At 45.5% G+C, this 22839-nt stretch overlaps 1 protein-coding gene across 6 annotated transcripts in view; it reads right to left on the bottom strand.

The window, feature by feature from the left end:
• Positions 1-11901, bottom strand: part of fubp3 (far upstream element (FUSE) binding protein 3) — a 40677-nt gene extending 28776 nt beyond the window's left edge. For 4 of the 6 annotated variants that reach the window (XM_069183222.1, XM_069183221.1, XM_069183223.1 and 1 more), the window contains exons 1-2: positions 11696-11900; positions 7003-7114 (exon numbers count right to left, since the gene is read on the bottom strand). In XM_069183222.1, the coding sequence (XP_069039323.1) occupies positions 7003-7114; positions 11696-11794 (211 nt within the window). In that variant the 5' untranslated portion in view covers positions 11795-11900. Of the gene's footprint in view, positions 1-7002; positions 7115-11695 lie in introns of all 6 variants that reach the window. The other 2 variants (XM_069183220.1, XM_069183224.1) reach the window with 1 other exon arrangement.
• Between the last annotated feature and the right edge of the window lie 10938 nt (positions 11902-22839).

The raw sequence follows: 22839 nt of genomic DNA, 5'->3' as shown, positions 1-22839 counted from the left end.
CCAAAAAACATTCCCATCATTATTACTCCAACATTTCCCAGTGTGAATCTTGAAAGCTTAAGATCTTCAGGATTGTGTTCCACACCTATGAACATTTCAATGATGTACCGTATTACTTCCACTAAATTAAATAGACTGTTCTTAAATAAGTTTTGGGCCAGCAGCTCCTCAACACGGTCTTCGGCAAAACTGTCATCTTCTACCAATCGAGAACTCAAAGCAAGAGGGCTGAACCTGATGGTCCCTACAACCCCAAGGTCATGTAAGCTGTTAAAAACGGTTTTTGAATTCATGCCTCATAAAATCTAGGTTTTCAGCACATCTGCTTTTACCTAGGACGTCAAAATGATTACATTATACAGTGCTTCCAAGAGCAGGATTATTTCATATTAACAAAGTCACCGGTAAAAGAATGAGCAATTTCTACTGCGATAAAGTTATCAGTAACATGCAAGATTTTCTTTTTAAACTCCTGCTGACAGGGCAATGCAATGTAAAAAAAGTTTCAAAGTAACTTAAAGTTGTGATTTTCAGAAGTCAACTATAAAATGGTGCTTTGAAGTATATACGGACGCAATCCTGAAAATACCTTGACAGTCAGCATTTTGATTAGCAATATTTGCTGCCTAGTTGCCAAAACTGCTTTTCCTGGGGGCAGAAAGCTAGTCCATCTTGGGGCCACACAAAGAGGCACGGGACCCGGAGTGGCCCATCAGGACCAGCCTGGAACGTCTCTGGGAGGAATCCCGAGTACTGGCAAAGAAAAAGCCATGCAAAAGGAGAGTACATGCAAACTCCCCACAGACACCTGAATCAAACCCAGGACGCCGAGGGGGCTGGGCAGAGCTGCAAACTACCACACCCCTACATCACCACCCGAAAACACCAATGTAAGACATCAAGAGAGGCAACCTCTCATGTCTGGTTTATGATCTTCCTTTAAATCAAGATCAAAACGTCTAAAATATTCTTTTACACCTTGCCGACTGCCGTTTCTTATTCCTGCTGATATCGCCGCAGTGTAATCGCGTAGGAATTAGATTTCAGTGCTGAACAGCAGCTCCTGACTTCCCAGGTCCCCCCCCCCAAAAAGAGATTAAACTTATTTTGAACACAGGCTTGCAGCAAATACCGTCCGTGTTGGGAAAACTAGATACCCCCGGCCACACGGGCACTCCTCTCCAAAACACGACTCGGCCTTGCCACTGCAGGTCCGCCGACGCCACGGATGTGCCCCGGCGCCCACAACGATGAGGCTCCCCATGAGCTCGCGTGGACAGGGGATGAAATGGGAATGATCGCCGGAACCCCCGCATGTCTGGCGGCATCGACAACGAGGAGCACAATGTGAAAGCCCAGAAAATTAAGAAATCAAAGCTTCGGGATACCTGTAAAATATCACGTGAAGCGCAAAAAAAACAACAACCACCAAACAGCATCTGTAAAGCGACACGAACCACAACATTAAAATGTACCACCTACACAACACTGAACCATGTCTTGATTTCGAACATTATCAGGCATTTAAGAGTTTCCCGAAACTATGCAAGTTAAACATCAGGCATCCAAAGGAATGCATCCTGCTCTTAAAATGCATCCCATTAGCAAATAACCTTTCTTTCCATCTACAGACCAGCTAACAGGCAACATGCATGTCACTATTTGGAAGCGCTGAACTGGGAGGAGGACAGGGCGAGGTGAGCTGGCAGGGAACGGGGAGAGGAAAGGGACAGCACTACTTACGATCGTTGGGAGGTGCTAATTTTTTACAATCCGGCTGGTCTGTCAGGTGGAAAAGGAGGGAGGGGGAGGAGAGAGAGAGAAAAACTCGTACTTTAGAATTGACAGTAGTATTTTGTGGCAAGCATGCACTTTTAAAAGATGCATTCTGCTCATCTCTGGTACTGCAATCAGACAAGAGAGCTTCAGTGCGAAAAACACACAGTCTGAAATTCTCACATTTACATCAGCAAAATATCTGCTCAACACTGAAGTACTGAAACCGTGCTTGGTTTTAGATTGTGGTGAACAGATTTAAACAACGAAGTAAAAATACTCCAATGAGGCAGCATAATGTACATTTATATACTTGTATATTGCACTTTTAAGACATGGAAAGGAAACCTCGCCAGTCTAAAGGTTCCATTTTGCTCTCATTAATATAGCTACCAAAAAGCAATGAGGGATCTAAAGCAAGTGCCGTTGCATTTCACTGGCTTAAAGCACTTTAAAATAAACCAGCGGGAACTAAAATAATTGTTTTCACAACACAAAACTGAAAACATCTCCATCTGCTTCCCAGAGAAACTGGGGAAAAAAATTAAATGAAAGGAATACGAGTAATGCGCAAAACCCCTAATGCCGATGAAACCATCTGAAAACACTTCCTCGCCTACCTTTAGAATGCAGTAAGACTTGTGTCAGTTCATCTGAGTCATGGTGAATTTTAATACACGTTGAGCTGCCAGTAGGCTGGCACAGTGTCAGGAATTCCAGGCTGGAGCAAACTTTACCTACACAGAACGGCAGTAACAAGACAGACCGATCACAGGCCCAGCAGCACAGAGCTCGGGGCTGTGTTCTGTGAGCCTGCACTCCTGAAAACCCATGTAGTAACACACCTTATCCACCCAGCAGACAGCTGCTCTCCACATGCCTTTTTATAAGCAAAAAAAAACAAGGAGAGAGAGATACTACAGATTTACGGAACTCATACATTCTAAAGTGAAGGAAAATTCAACGTTAAAATACAACTTATAAAGTTAGCTGCTGAACACTCCTAGCTTAACACTGAAGTGGGCATGGCACCAATGGCTCACTGGAGGTGAGTGCTATGTCTCCACATTGCTGGGATTTAAGAATTCTTCTTTTTCTCCTTCCCAATATTGAAGTCTTTCATTCCCAGCTACAAGCACCAAGCCTGGCGTCTACTGAACTAGAGATTGAAATTAACAGGGGTGCTCCCGTTTCATTCCCCGAGTGCCAAAGTCATTTCGAAATAGCGTGTGATAATTAGGAATATTTCAAAACCTTTTCGGATGATTTCATGAACCCGAAGCCCGATGTGAATGATACGCATCGAGATATCCCTTATTACACATCAGCCTTTCCCAGGGCATCAAGAGTTAATTCCATCACATTGGCTTTGTGCAGTAAACCCTAAAATGTGTATATTGTTTAAAAACAGATATACCACTTAGACCCTGTTCTAAACTGCAAGGAACATTCAGAACCTATGCACACCGAGTCAAGGAATCGGGCTACTTCTCAAAAGGAAGTCATGTCTATTTCTGCACATATACCTCCGACTGATAACCAGAATGAGATTTCAACATATACATAAGCAACTTGGAGCTGGATCTCATTATTTGGATGTCTTCCATTGAAACCGATACACTGCCCTTTATTAGATCATACAAAAGATCTGAAAGCTTGCGAGTGACAGCTTTATTAAGAATTGTTTAGATCTTGTTCAGTGTCTTTTGTACTGCATGCTGATCACAGGTGTGCAGGGTTTAACAGGTAGCCTAGCTTTTAGAGGAACTTCTTCAGCAGCAGATTGTGACCATCGTGTACATCTGCATGGAGATGTGCTCCTGCCTTTTCATTCTGTTCGCTTCTCAGCACGTGAAACGACCTCGTGTTAAAAATGCTGGCGTGATAACGCTCTAATCTCAAAAAGACTTATAAATGTGATGAAGTGTCAGTTGTCAACTATAACCAAAGCTCTGTACAGTTACCAGTGCAACTGCTGTTCCAGGTGCAATTACACCAAACAGGGAGCTACTGTTTTCACTCTTGTGTTTCAAAATAATCAATGATCACATGCTTGAAGAATAAAACCACTTGTATTTTATTTTTTCCAACAATAGGGGCTGCAAAATTATTTTCGTTTGACAGTTGAGTTCAGGATCAGCGACAGGATAGGGGGTCCTGGGGAGCCAGGTATGTCATCCCGGCCACCAAACCCAAGTCAAGCCAGAAACTAGGTAGGAGCCATTTTCTCATCCAAAGCCACCTGAAGCCAATACTTGGGCTCCCTTCAGGAGATGAAGGGCAGATCTCTAAAACTAATCAGTGCCAACTGTGTTCGGTAATAGAGACCTCAAAACCTCAACAGCATGGAATTTTTTAGATGCCCATTCCTGAATTTAGTCGGTTGACTCCCGAAATGATCTTCGACTGATCGCCTTGACGTCACGAACGGTGGTTTTCAGACCTTAACAGGAAATGGTCAAATCAAGAAGGGCCCAGCAGAGGCTGGCATTCCCAGTATAGGTGTCTTACGTCTGTTCCAGTCCAGGATGCGTGCGCCAGGTCTGGACTGATGGGAGGAATCGAACCCCTGTTCAGCACTGAGCTCCATCTACAAGGAACTAGACCAGAGGTGGGCCACCTACGGCAGGTGTGCCATTATTGACATGCAAAAGGATTTTATGTGCAATAAAAGTCTAATAAGACACAAATCAGTTTAAAAAATATGCATGACTATCTTGTAATTCTTTACCAGACGTAATGAAAGGCCTTTGGTATTGGGGAAAAAGACCCCAATTCATTTGATTTATTTACTGTTATTTTTACCAGGGATAAATACTTCTTTCTCACCAGTGTGAAGTCAACCATTCTGGACAAAATGGCGGCTGATAAGAAAGCAAATTTTTAGGACCGCTCATCCCTGCTCTGCTGGAGAGATGAATACGGATTTGTACAATATCAAGACCGTGCTGTTTGTGCTCTGGAAGGCGTGAATAGAAATGACGTACCTCAATTAGCAATTCTTGTGAGATACTGCGACTCAGACGGCATTCAAGAAGAGCTGTGCTGCCTAAAACCAACCTATGACAACTCGAGGGGAAGGTATAGCTAAGACATTTATTACTGAGAAGGAACTGACATCAAGAAAACACTCTGCGACGACTGACAGCGCCCCTGTAATGGTCAGGAAACAGAAGGGGTTTCTAAAGATCATCGCCAATCACACTGATCCTCCACAGCAAATTTTCAATGCATTATTCATCAGGAAAAATGTACCAAGATCTCATATTATGAGCTTAATAACGTGACGAACACAGTGGTGAAAATATTGAACTTTCTTCTTTATCTGCCTCGACACTCTGGAAGTTTCAACCTCTGCTAAGAGCTGAAGATTGGAGAACACAGCCAGGATCACACTAAATGGTAAGACGTGCATATTAATTTGAGATCTTTTAATGTTTATTTCTCCTCAAAACATAAGTGGGGCATTATCCACACGAATAAAAACATGGCACTCAAAACAGCAAAAAGAGCACGAGCTGACTCGAGGCACACTCCTTCTGAAAGGCTGCCGACCCCTGATCTAGACTTTGCTTGTCTGGTTAAAGGCCATTAAACATGGATTTACTGGGACCCAATAACACAGGTCCTAGTTTCCAATATCAGCCATCAATCAATATCATGGCAACTAGTGAACAGAAACCTGATCACATGCTGCCGATATCCGCACGCGAGTAACGCTGCAGAGGAACAGTAGACCACACTTCTGGAAACCAAGTGAAGCAAGAGGTCTAGTAGGAGAAGTAAAGGCCAAATAAAGTTGTTGATGCACACAGGTCTTGGACTGCTCACGCTGCTATCCCTGAGCGCTAATGAATCATCCATTCTGAAATCCAGACACTCCCCCAAAACGGAATGAGGTTTTTTTTTTAGATGAAAGGAACTTGTTTGTTTTTTTTGCACTGACAGGTTGCAAGAGAACTTGGCTAGGTAACTGCACAAAATGGGCACTACACCGAAACAGAAACAAACCTGCTCTGAGCTTCAGAGCTCCCTTCCCATCTCTCCAGGACAATAACACAGCTCAGCCCCACCCTGCCACTCGAAAAAATCGGCATCACTCGGTGCCCAGGCAGCGCAAGCAGGCTTGTACCTCTGACTACTGGGAGTTCAGCTTCACAGATGAGAAATACTCAATACAAAGGTGACTGCTGTACTTACAAATTACAGGTATCAAGAAAAACACCTCCTTCACTATTCGCAGAAGCCTATCAATTATTTGCAAAGAGGCTGTCCCGTCTTTTACCCCAGAAATCCGATTTTGACGATCCCTGCTGAACAGCAGGCAACTGCCCTGATGGTCACCTGTGGACACAGTATGTGGAAACAGCAAAGGAAACATCCCATAATGACTGGATGTCTTTTTCAATACATATACTGGGATTACACTTTCACAAGCAGTTCAAATGGAACTGGGCTTTGGCACAAGATTTCTGCCACATTTTAGCATTTGTGAGCATTTTAGTAGCAGGCTGATTCAGGATTTCAGAAGGGCTGGGGGCAGGTTTCCTGACACGCTTTTATTTCCAGACTAAATCAACCTCGTTTCTTCCGCCTTGACGCCGGGATGAAAATCAAAACGGAGGGCTCTTGCGCGTTGAAGGACGGTAATATGGCTTCCCCCAGCCTGCGCCAAACCGAAGCTCATGCAGGTCTTGACAAGGCAAATATCACCTGACATCATCAAGCGGGCGATCACATATTGGGTCTCCAACCTCAACACAATAAATCTCACCTCCACAAGGCAAGAGTTACTGAAGACCCGAGACATTCCGCCTATTTCTTCACCTGAAGACGCTGTGCCCATGTTGGCATATGTCAGAATTAGATACAACCACGCCGCTGATCTGTGACCTTTGCATACTGTCCCTGGAACGTCCCTGCGGCCTGCGGCCAATATCTGTCAGCCTAGACTGCACTACGCATTGCAGCTGACACTGGACACACCAGGTACTGACCCCTCCAGCAAGGACCCCACTCCTGAACGGTGTCCCACACGTCTCCCGAGCCTTCATGTCCCAAACGTGTTTGCAAGCGCTAAGAGGGTGCTTTTGTGAAGTGTTTTAGTAAGTGTGCAGCGCTATTTGGAAGAAACGGCGATTCTTAGCCTGTTCTCAGGCCAGCTTGGGGGTCACAGTGAAAAAACAGCCAGTCCCTCGAGGACTGGGATACTGAAAGCAGACTTACCTCCCTCCTCCAGAGAACGCTTCTGTCCTCCATAGCCATAAATTGAGGGGTCTACAACAGGCGAGGAGCTGTTCAGGTGGGGCATTGGCTCTCCACCCATTTTAGCAGCAATCTGCACACAGAAAAGAAAAACATCATGTTTCTTCAGGACGGCACACACTTGGAATAAAGCTTCAAATAAACTTGTCCTGCGATAATCCAATTTCTAAATTCAAAGTAACGAGAAACTGATTTCTAAACTGATCATTTCTTAATGTATTCACGCTGGGGAGAAAAAATAAAGTGTATGAATTCGATGGATTTCCGCAGCACAACAAATTAGGTGTTTTTGCCGCAACTTCAGCTAAATTGATAAAAAACGCATTCAAACTGCAGACAAGTTGCAGAAGGCAAAACTGTGTTCTTGTCACAATGATTATACCGTCTGCCACGAAATTGCTCTGTGCTAGGTTCAATTAGTTTTTCACATTCACAGAGAACTGACATTCAAATGTGATACGCGGGGGACGCCAAATGCATTTTTAAATGGATACAGTCTCTGAAAATTGCTGAAAATTGAGAGTTCTGTTTGGCTCAAAATAGATGTAATTTAACCATATTAAATACAATGCACACAATTAGGGGCTTCCATCGCCTTAAGGCATCATTATCTATATCATCCCTATAATGTATGTGAAGAACTCTCTGGAACACATCTATGATCTCTAAAATGGAGGTTATCAGGATTAAGCTCAGAAAAAATGCAATTTCCGCGTAGCCAAGCCTACCTTCTGAGGGGGGGGATATATATATATAAAAAGAACGTCAGAAATGTGTGGGCATTAATGAATCAAAACGCAGAGAAGGCTACGTGTTTTTTTGGCCTAAAAGTTCTTGGGTCCTGGGTTCAATTCTGTTTGACTTTCCCAGGCTTGTGTGGGTTTCGTCCATGAACCCCAGTTTCCTGCCCACCTCGGTCTTTAAACACGCCAGCTAGGCTAACTAGATCAACTGTTCTCCAATTGTGTGCCCCATTATGGACTGGCACCCCGTTCAGGACCAGAGCCATCGTAAGCCCTGTGCTTAGCAGGAAAATGCAGCTTTCTGATAATGGATTGTCGAAAGTAACTTTTTGTGGTACATGACAGTATCGAGCATAGGAGCAATTGTTCAGTATAAAAGCCGATTCCAAGTCCTTCAGCTTTCAAACAAGATTCGGTCACGTTTTTCCACTGATTTTTTAGATCAGCTCACAGATGAATAATTGTATTTTAAAACAATTATTCCACACGTTTTCTCCCTTTGAGGATTTCAAGAATTATGTAACTCTTAACACAATAACCTAATAACCCTGTAATAACCTAAGAGAGACTACAACAACATGCACCAACTAACAATACTTCTTAGGGGATAATTTCTTGTCACTGTTGGTGACATAGCTCAGACTGCACACTCCATGGCCTATGCACACTGCAATCTCTGGGCTGCAGGACACACCCAAGACTCAAGTCACATGAGCTTCCTACCGTGACAGCAGGATACATGTATCGAGGAGTCATTCAGAGGCCTTCTCAGCTACTACCAATGGAAGAGATCAAGGCCACAAACCACACCTAAGCTCAATTATCAAGAGGCATAAATATTCAAAATGGCTTCTCAAATATTTTTGCTAACTTTAAACATCCAGTCATTAACTTTCACAACAGAACATTTCCATTTGCTGTTACATTGATCCGGTTACATTTTGAAAGTTCTTATGCATAACGGTATCTGCAAAACCTTTAGAGGTATATTTCAACATTGTAGGGTCTGTTTCCACTGTCTGCAGCACTACTGCTTACAGTCTCACTGGCTGTACAGGGACTGAACAAAAAAAAAAATCAGAAACCATATCATTAAACGTCATCATATAATAAGATGTTTTTTCCCCCCCACTTACCACCACAAAACAAGAACAACGTAAACATAACAAATAATAATAAATAATAAATGAATTGTAATTTTCAAATTTTAAAAATGCCTCTAAAATAACAAGTTCAAGACCGAAAACAAAGCACTGTTAAACCTTGTTAACTGTTAAAATGAGAAATATGTCCACTTAAGAGAACAGGGCAAATCTTTAATCTCGGAGACTGCAGGTTCAAACTTCGGCTATGCTGCTCCCCAGATAAGATGCAGGCAGCAGATGGGAGCAACATGAAACGACCTGGACACCCCCAGAATAAGCTGAGCAATGCAAGTTTGACTTACATTGGGAGGAAAAAAAACTATGCAAAATGTTATTTTTAAAGTAACATTTTTTTCAAAGAAAATCCTACATCCTCTTTTCAAGTTTGGATATGCTTTTATCTAAAAAAATAAATAAAACCGACAACTTTTTTTAGGATCCGGAACCCACCGCAGCCATTATCATCCGTACACTCCTATCTCGACTGGCAATGCTGCAGTGCAAGGTTGCCTTCAGGAATATTACTTGAGTCACAAAGCACTCTATATAACTCCTAAAAGCAGGTTTTTATCAATAATACAGATCAAAAGGTATCCCTTTCTAAACTCACGTCTTTCCAACTTCAGAAGGCTGGTATGTGATCCAAAGCTACACATTGCAGCCACTAAAGTGTTAAGTGGGGTTACAACACAACGAAAAGCAGGTATTAAGAGCCACGGGCCATGTTGCAGAAATGCAGAACCAGTCAACTCCGCAAACACAGGGCTAATGGAGCCACGATATAACTCCTGTGATGCCACGATCAGCCTGCTGCTTGTGTACCGGGAAGCTTCAGGGTGCTACCAGTGGACAGACCAGCATAAACGGCTTTAACCACAGGACACTGAATACAGCAGACACCAATTAAGACATCAGAACGCCTCACAGGCCCCGAGAGAACCAACCTATACTCTATATAAAATCAGACTGCACAGATCCCATCAGAAAATCCAAACCCAGTAATGCTGACAGATTAAATAACAGTCCCTTCAACTAAGAAAACCCTAGTACTTCAGGTCGGCGTGTCATCGCGAAGACTGCTCAATATGCCCCATTTTAAAATCTTGTTTTCAACTCTTAAGCCTTGATAGAGGGTTTCCGAGCTGGAGCAACTGATGAAGGGCTAATGAGGGGGTTTATTTAATAACATCAGCCGCAACGACAACCACCAGCTGCAGGGAGTCAAAATAGTGGAACTGTGTCTGGTCTACCCGCCTGGGGTTCAAGGGTAACTGTCCAGCAGCACAGTAGATCTCAAACCATCCTCAACAGCACATTACCAGTGGAAAAGGCTTAAATTAATTCAATTAAATTTTATGAGGAGTGCTAAACCACCCTGCCTATTACCTAAGCAGACCTACAAACCTCTCTGGACTGCAGAATGCCATGTATGGGATCTCCCTACAAAGCAGTATTCAGTGGAAACACAAATTCAAGGATCACAGCCAGATAAGATAACTACTTGAACAGGTGGAGTTTAATCAAGATCCCAAAAAACTATTTGGGAAAGACATCTTCTTCAGTGTGTTTAACATACTTAAAGAAGAGTGTATTAAGAAACGGGCTTGGAGAATAATCGGAAGGGGAAACTCCTTGGGCACAGTCGGGATGATCATTTGTTTTCCGCACGGAGTTAAAATACATTTCTTGGGTGCGTTTCACACAAAGCAAGCTTAACAGCTGCTTCTTTATTCCATGGTTGAGAAAACCGTTTCTTTTGGGTCTCGGGAAGGCCTGGGGTCGTGCAGGAGATCCCAGTATACACGGGACCTCACTCGGGGGCCTTGTTAAAAGCGCTCATCTGCTCAAACAGGCTTTGAGAAACCTAAACTATTAGAGGAGAACAGGGGAGCGTCACTGAAGTTCAGGTATCCAACTCGTTTTAAAGTTTTAAAACTTTCAGCCTTTTCCTGCTGGCTTCCTTAAAGTTACTTTTCGTCCTGAATCGCTTAAATTGACTGAAAAACCTGACCCCCTTTTTTTTTAAACTACACCACGACGTCAAGTCAGCGTGGACTTCAGGCCCCGGCAGGAAAGCAGACAGGCTCTCGTATGTGTCGTTGCGTTTTTTGTTCCTCAACTTTTTTTTTTTAAGGAGCTCGGCTTCGCGTTTAAGCCCATTAAAGTCGGCTGATGCCCCTGCGTGTTTGTACAGCAACGCACGCAGCGCCACTCTTGTGGGTCTTGAGCTTGGAAATACGTCACAAGATCAAAAATACCCCTCTGTCCGTCTGTGCTGAGCTGCCCGTGGTGGTGGCGGCGGTGGTGGGGGGGGCTAATCGGTTTGGTGTCTCCAGGACCGCTGGAAGCAACTAGGCCAGAGCAAGAAATAGCGCAGCACTCTTCCAGGGCTTAACAACAGGTTGCATTTTTGTTACTCGTGTTAGGAAGCAGAAAAAAAAAAGTTGACCCACTTCCCCACGCCGGGAAGTTGTTTTGGAGAAACTAATTTATCACGGCGTTATCATTTACAAGGTTTCCCAGCGTCTACTGGCCTCATGGCTAGTACAATCTGCATGCACAGCCATGCAATCTCACGGTTGGAGTTGTGTATGACTGTTTTCGAGGAGTTGGAGTGAAGGGAGGAGGAGGAGGAGGAGGGGGGGGGGGGGGTTGTTACGTTGGTTTTAAAAAAGTACACCCCTCCCCCATGGAGAAGGCCTGGCTCAACTCCCATCTGAATTTCTCCCGAGTGTCTCTTCCCCACCCCCGCCGTGTTTGCATTACCTGCCGGGCCCGGTGTAAAGCGTCGGCGAAGCCGTCTGCTTTCAGTCCGGGCTGTGCCACCGAGGCCTGTCCCTGCACCAGCTCCGCCATCATCATCATCCCTGCTTGCAGCTCTCGGCAACAGCCAAAAAAAAAAAATTTCCCAGACCAGCGAAGCACAGCAAGAGGCAGCACGCGCCGACCTCCGGAAACGGAAGCCCTTCATGCGCGCACCCTGTGACGTCGGCGCGGCAAACACCGCGAGAGCGGGCGGCCGTGGGCTCACACGTGTGACGTGCAGGTCGAGCTGCTGCACAGCTCGGGGGGCGGGAGCGGTGTTGCAGGCGGTTGGAGGCGGATTTAAGGATTTTTATTGTACTGTTTAATAGAGAAATCGGAAAAAGACCATTTATTTATAGTCAATTCATTAGTCATTCTGGGTAAATTTCATAACTCAAAGGGGCCTCATAATACTCCCCTTTTTTTGTACTTTTGAGGTGGAGCTGAAACACTTTAAATTCTATGAAAAAGGCTAAAGCAAGGAAAACATTTGATATATGTAAAAAAATCAATTTACATTTAGTGCTTATATACAGTATAATGACCATTGATAAATCACAGTGTTCACTGAAGAAAAGTCCATTAAACCCATAATTTGTTGCAAAAGAACTTACTAAAAGGCTGATTTATTCATGACTGTCACTCATTTTGCATTAGAATCTCAGTATTATACTGTGCAAACACTTTATTGTATGTTTCCAACACACAGGCTGGGTATTGTGCCTTAATTTGTGGAGAAGGCTCCACGGCCGAAACCTTGTGTTTCCTTTCTTCTCTTTTCAGCAGGGAATTAAACCTGTCACTCGTTCACCATTCTGGCTGAAGCAACGTCCCTGGCTTTTCCAGGACACCTCTGAGGCACCCAGTAGTCCCTCTCCACCCAGGCCGATCCCAGGCCCAGACAACCACCACAACCACAGCCCGCTCGGCCATTCAAGAGTGGCCAATTTGGGAGACTGGTATTGCCCTGACATTCTCCTTGTAAGACTTGGTTGCTTTCCTCAGAACTGGCCTCCACCAGCAGGTTCTAGGGTTGCTATAACGACAGGGACCAACTGCCTTCAAAGCCATGACCAGGAGTTCTGTGTGTCTGGGCCTCAGTCACCATGGTAGCTGTGAAAATGGTGACCTGGAAGCAGTTGGCTACACTGGGGTTAAAAATTTGAAATGGTGCTACACTTAGCAGCAGCAGCAGTGGAAATCCACACACTAATTTTTTTTTATCAGAGATAAAAATGCAAATCCTTTTTTTTTTTAGTGCTGCAAAAACAACTGTATTATTATCGCAGTGTGAGTAAACCTTGGCAGCTGTGAGTATTTTACATTCTGTTAAAGAAATTCTGTATAAGACACAGTATATACTGCATGCGGATGTATGCACCAGTCAACTGAATCGCACCATTGTGTTTTGTGAACAGGATTGTATTTCAGATTGTAGTGCTGCACAAAGACAGAAACCACAGAACATTGCAGATGGACAATGTGGGAGAAATTGGGGAAAAAAAGAAGAATTTAATTTCAGTTAGAGCTACAAATTCTTAAACATTACACATGTGGAAACATGTAACCAGAACATCTGGCACGTGTTAGATGTCAGAGGAGTAGCGAGTTAAAAAAAAAAAATTGCTCCCAATTTCAAATCTGTTCATGTAAAACAGTTCCTGTTTTCCCGATTTTTTTGCAAACCCAATTGTTCTGAACATGAAATAGCTTCATAAAAACCGGGATAATACAGGAAATATGTCTATTGATGTATATATTACATGTGCAGTGAAATAACTTGGAAGGTTCAAAAACAATCGCCATATTCATTCCTGTGTCAGTGAGTGGTGTCACATCTAGTTTCTCAAGAGTCTATTCTGCTCCGTAATGGCAAAACTGAAGAAAATATCACTAGATATATTTTAAAATGCAATTAAAAACCTGCAAATTATATATTTTTCAACGCATACCTTAAATAAATTCAGCAATGGATCACTGGGAGAAACTTGTTTTATGGTGACTACAGTAATTCTGTTGTTTGTGATAGCTCTATAGGAGACTCGACAGTTGCATTTCCCTAGTGGTATGTATTGAAATTATATTTGTACACTGATTAGAACACAAGCTCTAATTCCAGTTCTGTGGCAAGTAGCCATCTCTGGACTTGATTCAGTTCTGCAGATACGTTCATTTCACACTCGGAGTTTGATGAATCTGAACCTCATACCGCACAAGCATGTGGTAGCTGTACGTGAAGAGCAATGACTGACTGACCGATGAGGGTTATACAGTGACCACGCACAGAGCAAGATGTGTATGCTTCTAGTTAACTCTGAATACCTAGAAAAGACTTATGTGCTCCCTCTGCTCACCTCTAGAGAGACAGAGCACTTTCCCAAGGAGAATTCTACACAAATCAGGATCTGTCCCACACTATTGATGGGAAGCTTTGGTTTAAAGTCTGAGAGCCAGGGTGTTAAACTACATGGTGGCATGGGTTTTTTTCAGACTCAGCACAGGCTGAGGCTGAGAGGGGACACTCCTGGAGGCCAGTTTACAGAAGCCAAAACTGTCGGACCAGGCTGGGACCAGTGCATCAATGAACGCTTTTCAGGCAGTGATTTTTCAACGGAATATATCCAATCAGTACACGCAGTGTAGCATACTGTGTGGAAGAAATGAAGGCAGACAATTTTGAACGAAAAAAGCCATTTTGCACTAAACCTAATGCCCGTATAAAAACGAATCTGATTCTGCAAATGGATTTTAAGTTTCAGGGGCAAAGAAGGCATTTTTAAGTTAGTTAATCAAACTAATCAGAATCAAACTGGCAATCGGAGATTACCGGTTAGAGAACCGTGTCGTATTAGCAGTAGTAAGGGTAACAGGTAAAGACAAAACCAGGTCCCCTCTAGATCCCAGGAGAAGCAAGGTGGAATCCCAGCTGTAACTGGCCAAGCTGCCCAGATTCCCTCAGTTTCCATTGCCGTCAGCCTAAGGCATTTCCTGAACTCGAAAACCCTCGGAAAACAATTAGCAGAAAGAGGCCGCTATTGTTTTAGTGTGATTGGTACATTTTAACCAAGGCCTGCCGAGTAGCAGCAGTGAAGTCTGATCCACTGCTGCTATTGCTAACATGTGCCGGGAAATGGTTCCAAACGGGGATGGGGGGATTCTGTGTATCAAAGGCGAAGAAGGGTGTTAGAACAATTATAATCCAATCAGATACATTTTTCTGATGGCAGGCAAGCTGTGGAGATTTAAAGCAGGTGCTGGGGGCTGGAGACTTGCCAGCAGAGACGGATACGCGTTGTTACTCCCGAGACTGAACCGTTTTCCAGCCGGTGCCACGCAGTGTCATATTTCCCTCCTAACCTGTCCCAGTCCTGAGCGGGGCCCCCCCGATTAGGTGCCAGTCTTTAAAGGGCCACCACAAACAACATACCGTAGGAGACAAGTGGACAGGATCCCGTCAGGTGCCCCGAGTACGTAAACGCTCACATGTGTGGAAACGAACACTAAGCAAAAGAGGTGTGGACAGTTTTGTTGCTTGATGCCAATTGCACTTTGCGGGCTTTTTTTAGCTGTACATTTTTGCAACCTCTTCCTTTTTCCACACATTGTCTGTGGCAGCGCAGGGACCGCTGTGATTACTGCAGCTTTGCACGTCCCGTCCGTGGGAACTGAACCCCCCCTGCCACCTGAACAGAAGCACCACTGTGGGGAGGACCGCAGTGCTCACCTGCACAGAGCTACACAGAGCCCGTCCTCGGTTTTCACATGTCAATCACCTGCTTGAGTAGTAAATGCAGGTACAGAACAAAAAAGGCAGCTTCCCCCCACGGCCATCACACTCCCCCCCCCTCCAATTCAGCGGCTTATCCGTTTCCTATCTTTCTCTTTGTGCTGCGGGTCACGGGAGCCTGGAACCGAAGACGTTTCGGGGCGCAGTCTTCTGGGATTAACCGTCTCCCGTTGCTGGTGGGGCGGCAGGCGAAGATACCCCTCTCCACACACCTCCTCTAACCTCCCAGTCACACCTGACACAACGCCATCACGGTTCCCAGGGCAGGAAATGGAGATGGGACACCGACTCCCTTTTCCACTTGTAAAAATGGCAGGTTTATTTTCAGTGTCTCCCACCCCCCCGTCTGAATCCTCCCCTCCCCCTTTCCCTCCCCCAATAAATTTAGAAGAAAAGAAAACAAAATGTGCCTGGGCAGTTTCGAATGGTAATTGCAGTGTAATTGAGGTGGTACTTAACTGCAGTGATGCACGATTGGAAGCACAGGATACAAGGATATTGTTTCACATTCGAGCCGGCCCGCACCTCCTTAGCATTTCTTATCCTCATGGGTGCAGCTTTGGTTTCAAATGTGAGAGCGGGGGCCAACATTATCTGATTATATAACTATTGCCATGATTGTATCTGAACCCCCCCCCCTGTCCAAGGGCCTTTTTCACCTCCCCTCTCACTGGGGGCCGGCGTGTTAAAAAAAGGAGGTAAAAGTCAGCTCCTGCTTCCGCAGGCCGAAATAAACAAGAGTTTTGCTGAGGGATCAGTTGAAAATGACAGCCAGGTGAATACTTGGTTCCTTAGCCAACAGGTTCACTCAGATTGCAGCCCAGAGCAGGGCCCCTAGGTTTGGAGTCTATTGCCATAGGAAAGGACATGCATCGTGTGTTCATTTAAATGTAAGAGGTTCTAAAAACCAAAATGGCAGAGGCCTTACACATTGCTGGTGCTGACAGTCCGGATGGCCCAGATATCTGATGACCGAGTCGCAATCTTCCAGATGAGTTCAAATTTCACATGCAGGTATCTTTTGCAGAAGTCATAAATAAGCCATCCTGAATAATTCCTTGCATATGCCCCTAGCAGATATTTAAAATACACATTTGCTAGCGTGTGGCCTACCAACCCAAAGAACACTGCCTGAAACACACACTGGTTTTAACAATGCAGGCCGACGTCCTTTTCAAGGGTGAATTGTTTTTTTTTCGTCTCAAAACGTTTATTTTATGTGGCTGGCAAGAACATTTCAACTGCCCCGGCTGGGATCTGAACCCGCAATTGTCCGGTTATGAATGCACACTGCAGGTTTCAGAATGCCCGCCCCCCCCCGTCAAGAACTCAGGACCAGAGCACCAGCAAATCAACTACAATCTTCAAAGGATAAATAGTCTCTGTTTATGTTGATGCAAGAACACAATCTGAAGTAGTTAGCGTGAAGAGTCTGCTTTTGGGAGAGTAGGTCCCACATACAAAGCTGCTTTTGTGTTACTACAGAACCTACCTGTAAGTAAAACACAGTGCCACACCTGAAACCCGACTCAAGCCAACCCCGAGCCGGTGAGCCACACACCCCTCCCCCGAATCGACCCATGCTGCTGCAGTGGTCCCTGGCCTGTCAGCCCCCTGTGCAGTGCCGTGAGGCTGCCAGGGTGTAGCACAGTGAGGGGTGCAGGTCACACACCTGGCCTGGCCTTGGGCTCCTCATCACAGGGGGCCACTGTGGCTGATAACCTGCACAATGAAGCAGGAGGTGCTTATATCCTAGCCTCTTGTCAAGGCTCTGGGGAGTCAGTCCGCTGGGCACAGAGGAGGAATTGTGGTTTGTCTTTAACACCGGCACCGCGGCCTATTTGACCAAATGAACTATGGCTGAAACTTCCCCCCTCACAGATATCCGATCGCGGCAGAAATCCCCCAGGCTCGGCCTCGCAGAGGATTAGGAGCGTGGCGCGTTCCAGCAAAGACACAGAGGAACTGTGGATTGTGCGGCGTGGTTTCAGCCATGGGGCATCGCAGTAGCACAAAGGAAACACTCCGTAGAAAAGGAGGAAAAAACATCCCCTCCGTAAAACGTTCATAAGGGCAGGCCCACTCAGTTAAGGTCTGTCAGCTATGTAATGCAGTGTTGACAAGGGTACCAGGCAATTACATCCCAAGAACTGAAACTAAAAAGACAAGGTAGGCATCTTCAGAGTAAGAACAACAGCTCGCACGTCTCCCCTAACTCTCACCAGCCTTAGAGAAATAAGGGGTGCTTACCTTCAGGTTAGGAATTAAATGTAGGGACACAGGGCTCAGTCGTTGTTACAATAATAAGATTATCACTTTCGTGGTGCCATTACTGTAGCCGCTGGTGTAAATCGGTAGACGGCAGGCTGCCTCCGTTACTGTCACCCATGAAACGCAGTGTTACCACCTCGTAGTGTGATTTGCCAGCACTCAGAGCAGGGCTGGGCTGCTCAGTGACGGTGTGGGGAACACCATTAGACCTCTAAGGCAAACCAGGCTGCAGCTCTAAATGGTGCTGGGGGACCTGTAGGTGGCGCCGATCACCAATGCCCTCGTATGGGATCGGGGGACACTATGCTCTTCGGTTGAGATGATAAATTGAAGTCCTGACTACTTTATCACTCAAGAGCCCCTGGCGCTGTCCATAAAACAGGCAAGCTGCTATGCTCCTCATATGAGGTGCAGAGGTTAGTCACCCAGATGAGTCCCACACTGCAGTGGTGAATGAGGTGGGTATTCTCCTACGTAGCAGATATGGTGCTTTAGGATCCTCTGACATGAAAGAGGGCTATGCAAACGCAAAGAACTATTAGTGATTATAAGCCTTAGAAACTGACGTACCCCAGTTCTCAACAATGCCCACTCTGCCTTCAGTACTGCCTGGCCTGTAAATGCAAATACACCTCAACTGCCCCTCTGTCTCATCTCTGATTGCTCCACCACCCTGGGCTTCACCACACCTGGTGACACAGAGGCTCTTGTCTTTCTGGTTAGTGTACCGGCAGAGTTGGGACAGAGATAAGGAGGGCGTATGGGAGTCATTTGCTTCCTAGGTTAATCCAGAAAAGGGAAACATAGGAAGGCCGATGGAGAGTTTTTCCGTCTCAAGCGAGGAGAGGAGGAGTGTGGATAGAGGAAGAGAGGTGAGAGGGACCGAGGGCGAGGCAGAGCCAATTATTGCCTCTTAACCACTTCCAGAAACCGAATCGCTCCCCCCCCCCACCGATGGCTGAAAAAAATCTTTCTGAAAAAAAAAAAGAAGAAGAAAACAGAAAATGGGGAGCAGCGAGAGAGAGGGAGAGAAAACAAAATTAGTTGTGACAGGTCACATCCTGACATGATGTGACAAGGCACTTAGGGATGAAAAGCAAAAAAAGAGATGTGGCTCTCCCCGCTGAGGAAGGCTGTTTACACGGGCTGTGGACGCACGATTTTATCTTCTTGGGTTTGTCTGCTCTGCTCACACCTCTTTTCCCCCACCCTCGCTTTTTTATACATTTTTGTATCTGTATTTTAAATGACTCAATTACTCTGGACCCCGCGGTGAAAATTACGGATGTTTTCCACTATTTCTCTTTCTCTTTGGACAACAGGACCCCCCCCGCACTCCTCCTCCCCCTTCCCTCTATTCTTCGTCCTCTTTCCCTTCTCCTTCGAAAATTCGTCTAGATTATGGTGTGTCTAGCCGAGCCGGAGGAATAATAAGATAAAGTGGTTTGTTTGTAAGATCCTCTCCGTATCCGCTGACACGATGCGCTGTTTTTTTCCACCCCCATCTCCCTTCTCCTCACCTCTTTCAAATCCGCTTCAAATCCGGCAGAAATGGCAGGGCCGCGATCCTCCCGTGGGCACGAAGAGCCGTCGTGTCAGCACGTGGAAGACTGGCCGAGGAGCGGGCTGCCACACACGGCGAGCAGCGTTGGGGGAGAGCACCTCAAGCATCCTGCTGCCTGCTTCCTTGCAGCCGTCTCCTTCCCGGAGAAACCCTTCCTCGCCTGACCCCTCGTTTGCATCCCTTGGCAAAATCATAGTTACAAAACGGACTTGTTAAAGCAGACTGGAATTGGTTGAGCTTGTGTGCGGCTCAGCTTCGAATGAATGGAACATACAAATGCACATGATATTTTTTTGAAGTGTATAACGTCAGCAGGCCCAGAGGGGTTGGGCAGCCAGCTGACCTTGGACCCCTAGAGGTTTTTTTTCTCCTTAACGAGGTGTTTGTGGTTCCTCTCCTCCGTTGTCTTCTGGCTGTTTCTCTTCCTGTATTGTAATTTCATGTACGGTCACACAGCTTGGTTAAGCGCCTTGGGACAACCTTGTTGTGAAAAGCACTATAGGAAAAGACTTTGAATTGAATAATATTGGGGGTGACAGGGTGGTGCAGCAGTCAGCACCGCTACCTCGCAGTGCTGTGTCCAGGGGTTCAATTCTAGACCTGGGGTGCTGTCTGTGTGGAGTTTGCATGTCCTCCTCGTGTTGGAATGGGTTTCCCCCAGGCTCTGGTTTCTTCCCCCAGTCCAAAGACATGCTGGCAGAGTAATAAACTTCTGGCCCTGGTGTGAGTGTGTGCAATGGACTGCTGTCCCATTCAGGGTGTATCCTGCCTTGTGCCTGTCGCTCGCTGGGATAGGCTCTGTCTCTCCTGTGATCCCAAATTGGATGAAGCAGTTAAGAAATGAATGGATGGTACAAAATATTGACAGTTTTTGTACAGCCTAATTATTCGTCAGAGTATGTCACCCTTCCCTAGGTTCTTAAATATGGTCAGGCTTTGCTTTTGTTACCATCAGTGCTGTCAGTGCCGAGTTGAACTGGACTCGGACACACAGGATGGTTTCGAGAAAGGTGGGCAGAGCATTCGAGTGTTACACCCCAGAGAGACAGCCCTCACAGTCTGGGCTTTCACCTTTGTGCGAGTGCGGAGATTCTGCTGTCAAACTCTCATTCGTCCACACACCTCTTCAAGGGAATAGAGGCACTGAAGCTGAAGAACACAAAACACTTTTTCTTTCCCACAAGGCAAACTGTAAAAAACTGGTGCACTAGTAGGGAAGGTGAGGGCAGGAGTAGGGGATTTTTGCCTTATTTCCCACCAGCAGAGAAAGCAGTAATCCCTACCCTGCGATGCAAAACACAAAGGTAAACCCCTTCGTGTTAAAGCAGCACCCTCTAGTCCCAGCAGTGGCAGTGGCTTGAAATGGGCAGAGATGGGTTGATGTGACTTTCCTCTTGTGCGGAGTCTTCTGCACTATGCAATATGGGCAGGTGCTAAAATGCCTCGCTATTTAAACCATTTTGATCCCTTTGGAGAAGGTAGGATTGAGCCATGTTCACATTACATGTGCTGAGTGTCTTTGTACGTTAAGTACAGGCTGGGTCATGTTACCAGTCTTTGGAACTGGCTGTATTGCACAATCGGGAGTCTCTCTTTCCAGCGTGTCAGACCAGTTGTCTCTGGGTAATAGAAAGAAGACAGGAGACCAATATTGCCGCCAGCATGCCCACCCAGCACAGATAGATATTGACCTGACAGATGGGCTAGTCCAGAGGAGAGCCTGTAATCCTCTGATATCTCCAGGCGCTGGTCTGTGCGTGCACTGAGGGCTACCCTCACCCCTCTCCCACTTCACAAAGCGACAGCATTCCTCAGCGGCTGCTCCCAGTGTAGACACAACCTCCTACAGACCCCAGTGCTGCCGGAGATCTGTGTGGAATAAATGCTGAATAGATCGGTCACTCAGACAATGCTCAATCTGAGCCGAGTAAAACTGGGCAACATTTAACAACACAATCTATAGACACACATACGGAACATCAGTTGTGCCAAACAAAAAAAAAACAAACATTCTGATGTTTAAGAATGCAGTTCACTGGAAGATGAGACAGAAAAAGGAACACTTTCAAGATGAGGCCATTAGTAAGGAGCTGATAGGGGTGGAATGTCTGAGGATGCACACAGTGAACACAACCAAATTTTGAACAGCTTCTACAACGTGGCTGGGTAAACTGCTCCATGCTCCCACAGCTCTTTGGGCAAAGAAGTGCCTCCTGTTCTCACTTTTAAAGGCACTCTATGAAGTATCCATTTGTTTCCTCTGGTTTGTGTTTCATTATAAAAATGGCTGCAACTGAATACATTATGAGCATAAATGACTAGTCCCTCAAAGGATAGCATTACAGATGGTAAGATATTTGTAGTCAAACAAGAAAAGAAACGTTTCTTTTCTTTTTCACTCGCGAGTCCAGCATCCATGGAAAGGTATACTGCCAGGTGTTTCTTCACCATCGTGAGATACTCTTAATCTTAATCTGACACCCATCAAACCAAGCCAGAAAAACAGTGTTAGTGCAGTAAAGCATGCTAATAAAAAAGAACCAAGCATAACATACAAAGAGCAAGAAAAACAGTTGATGCATGTAAATGTTAAAAAGTGATCTGTGACCAACATTAACACTAAAATGCATAAGCAAAAATTAGATCAGTAGTATAATAAAAAAAAAACATCACCCATTTATCATACTCCAGTTCAGATTCCTGAGTTTATGGAGATACAGACAAACAGGGCGATACAGACCTCTTGACATAGAAAGAGTGCTTGTGTGCCACACAGAACAGTCACAAAAACAGGCAGTGCCTCGCCTCAGATAATATGATGTAGAGAGTCACTGGATTCACTGCCTAAAGACTGAGGGGTTACAACATGGTCATGAGAATTGGGTCTTGAAAGACCTTATTGCTGTAATTCCCAGAGCCTGGCTTCAATACAATACATGGGGTTTCTGCTGGCCGGATCCATGAACGTATATCAATCCATTTTTTAACCGCTTTCTCGAATTCAGTGTCACGGGGGAGCTGGAGCCTATCCCAGCAAGCAATGGGCGCAGGGCAGGACACGCCCTGGGTGGGACAGCAGGCCATCAGAGGATACACGGTACACAAACACAGACGCACACATCACTCGCACCTGTGCCCACCTGAAGTTCGGCCATCATCAGGTCCCATGTCCCTCAGAGGGAGGCTGAAGCATGACGTCACCTGCACAGGGACTGAAGATGAAATCCCTGTTCCCTGAGCTCCGGCTCTGCAGTTTCAGAGCCGGGACAGGGAAATGGTCAAAAGCAAGGGAAAGCTTGGAGGGACTCTTTCATTACACAAATCCAGCCCCCTCATCCACTTGCAATGATTGATAATGGCCAATCACCTGACTGAGACAGCTTTTATGTCGCGTGAGTTTGACAGTTTGTTCGAATGTTTACTAGGGTGACACGTTTGCCTTGGAATAAAGTTTATTTTGAAATTAAAAAAAAATCAGCAGGT

Source organism: Lepisosteus oculatus, chromosome 24 (genome assembly GCF_040954835.1).
Source record: "Lepisosteus oculatus isolate fLepOcu1 chromosome 24, fLepOcu1.hap2, whole genome shotgun sequence".
Lineage (NCBI taxonomy): Eukaryota > Metazoa > Chordata > Actinopteri > Semionotiformes > Lepisosteidae > Lepisosteus > Lepisosteus oculatus.
This window is presented reverse-complemented; position numbering and strand designations above follow the sequence as displayed.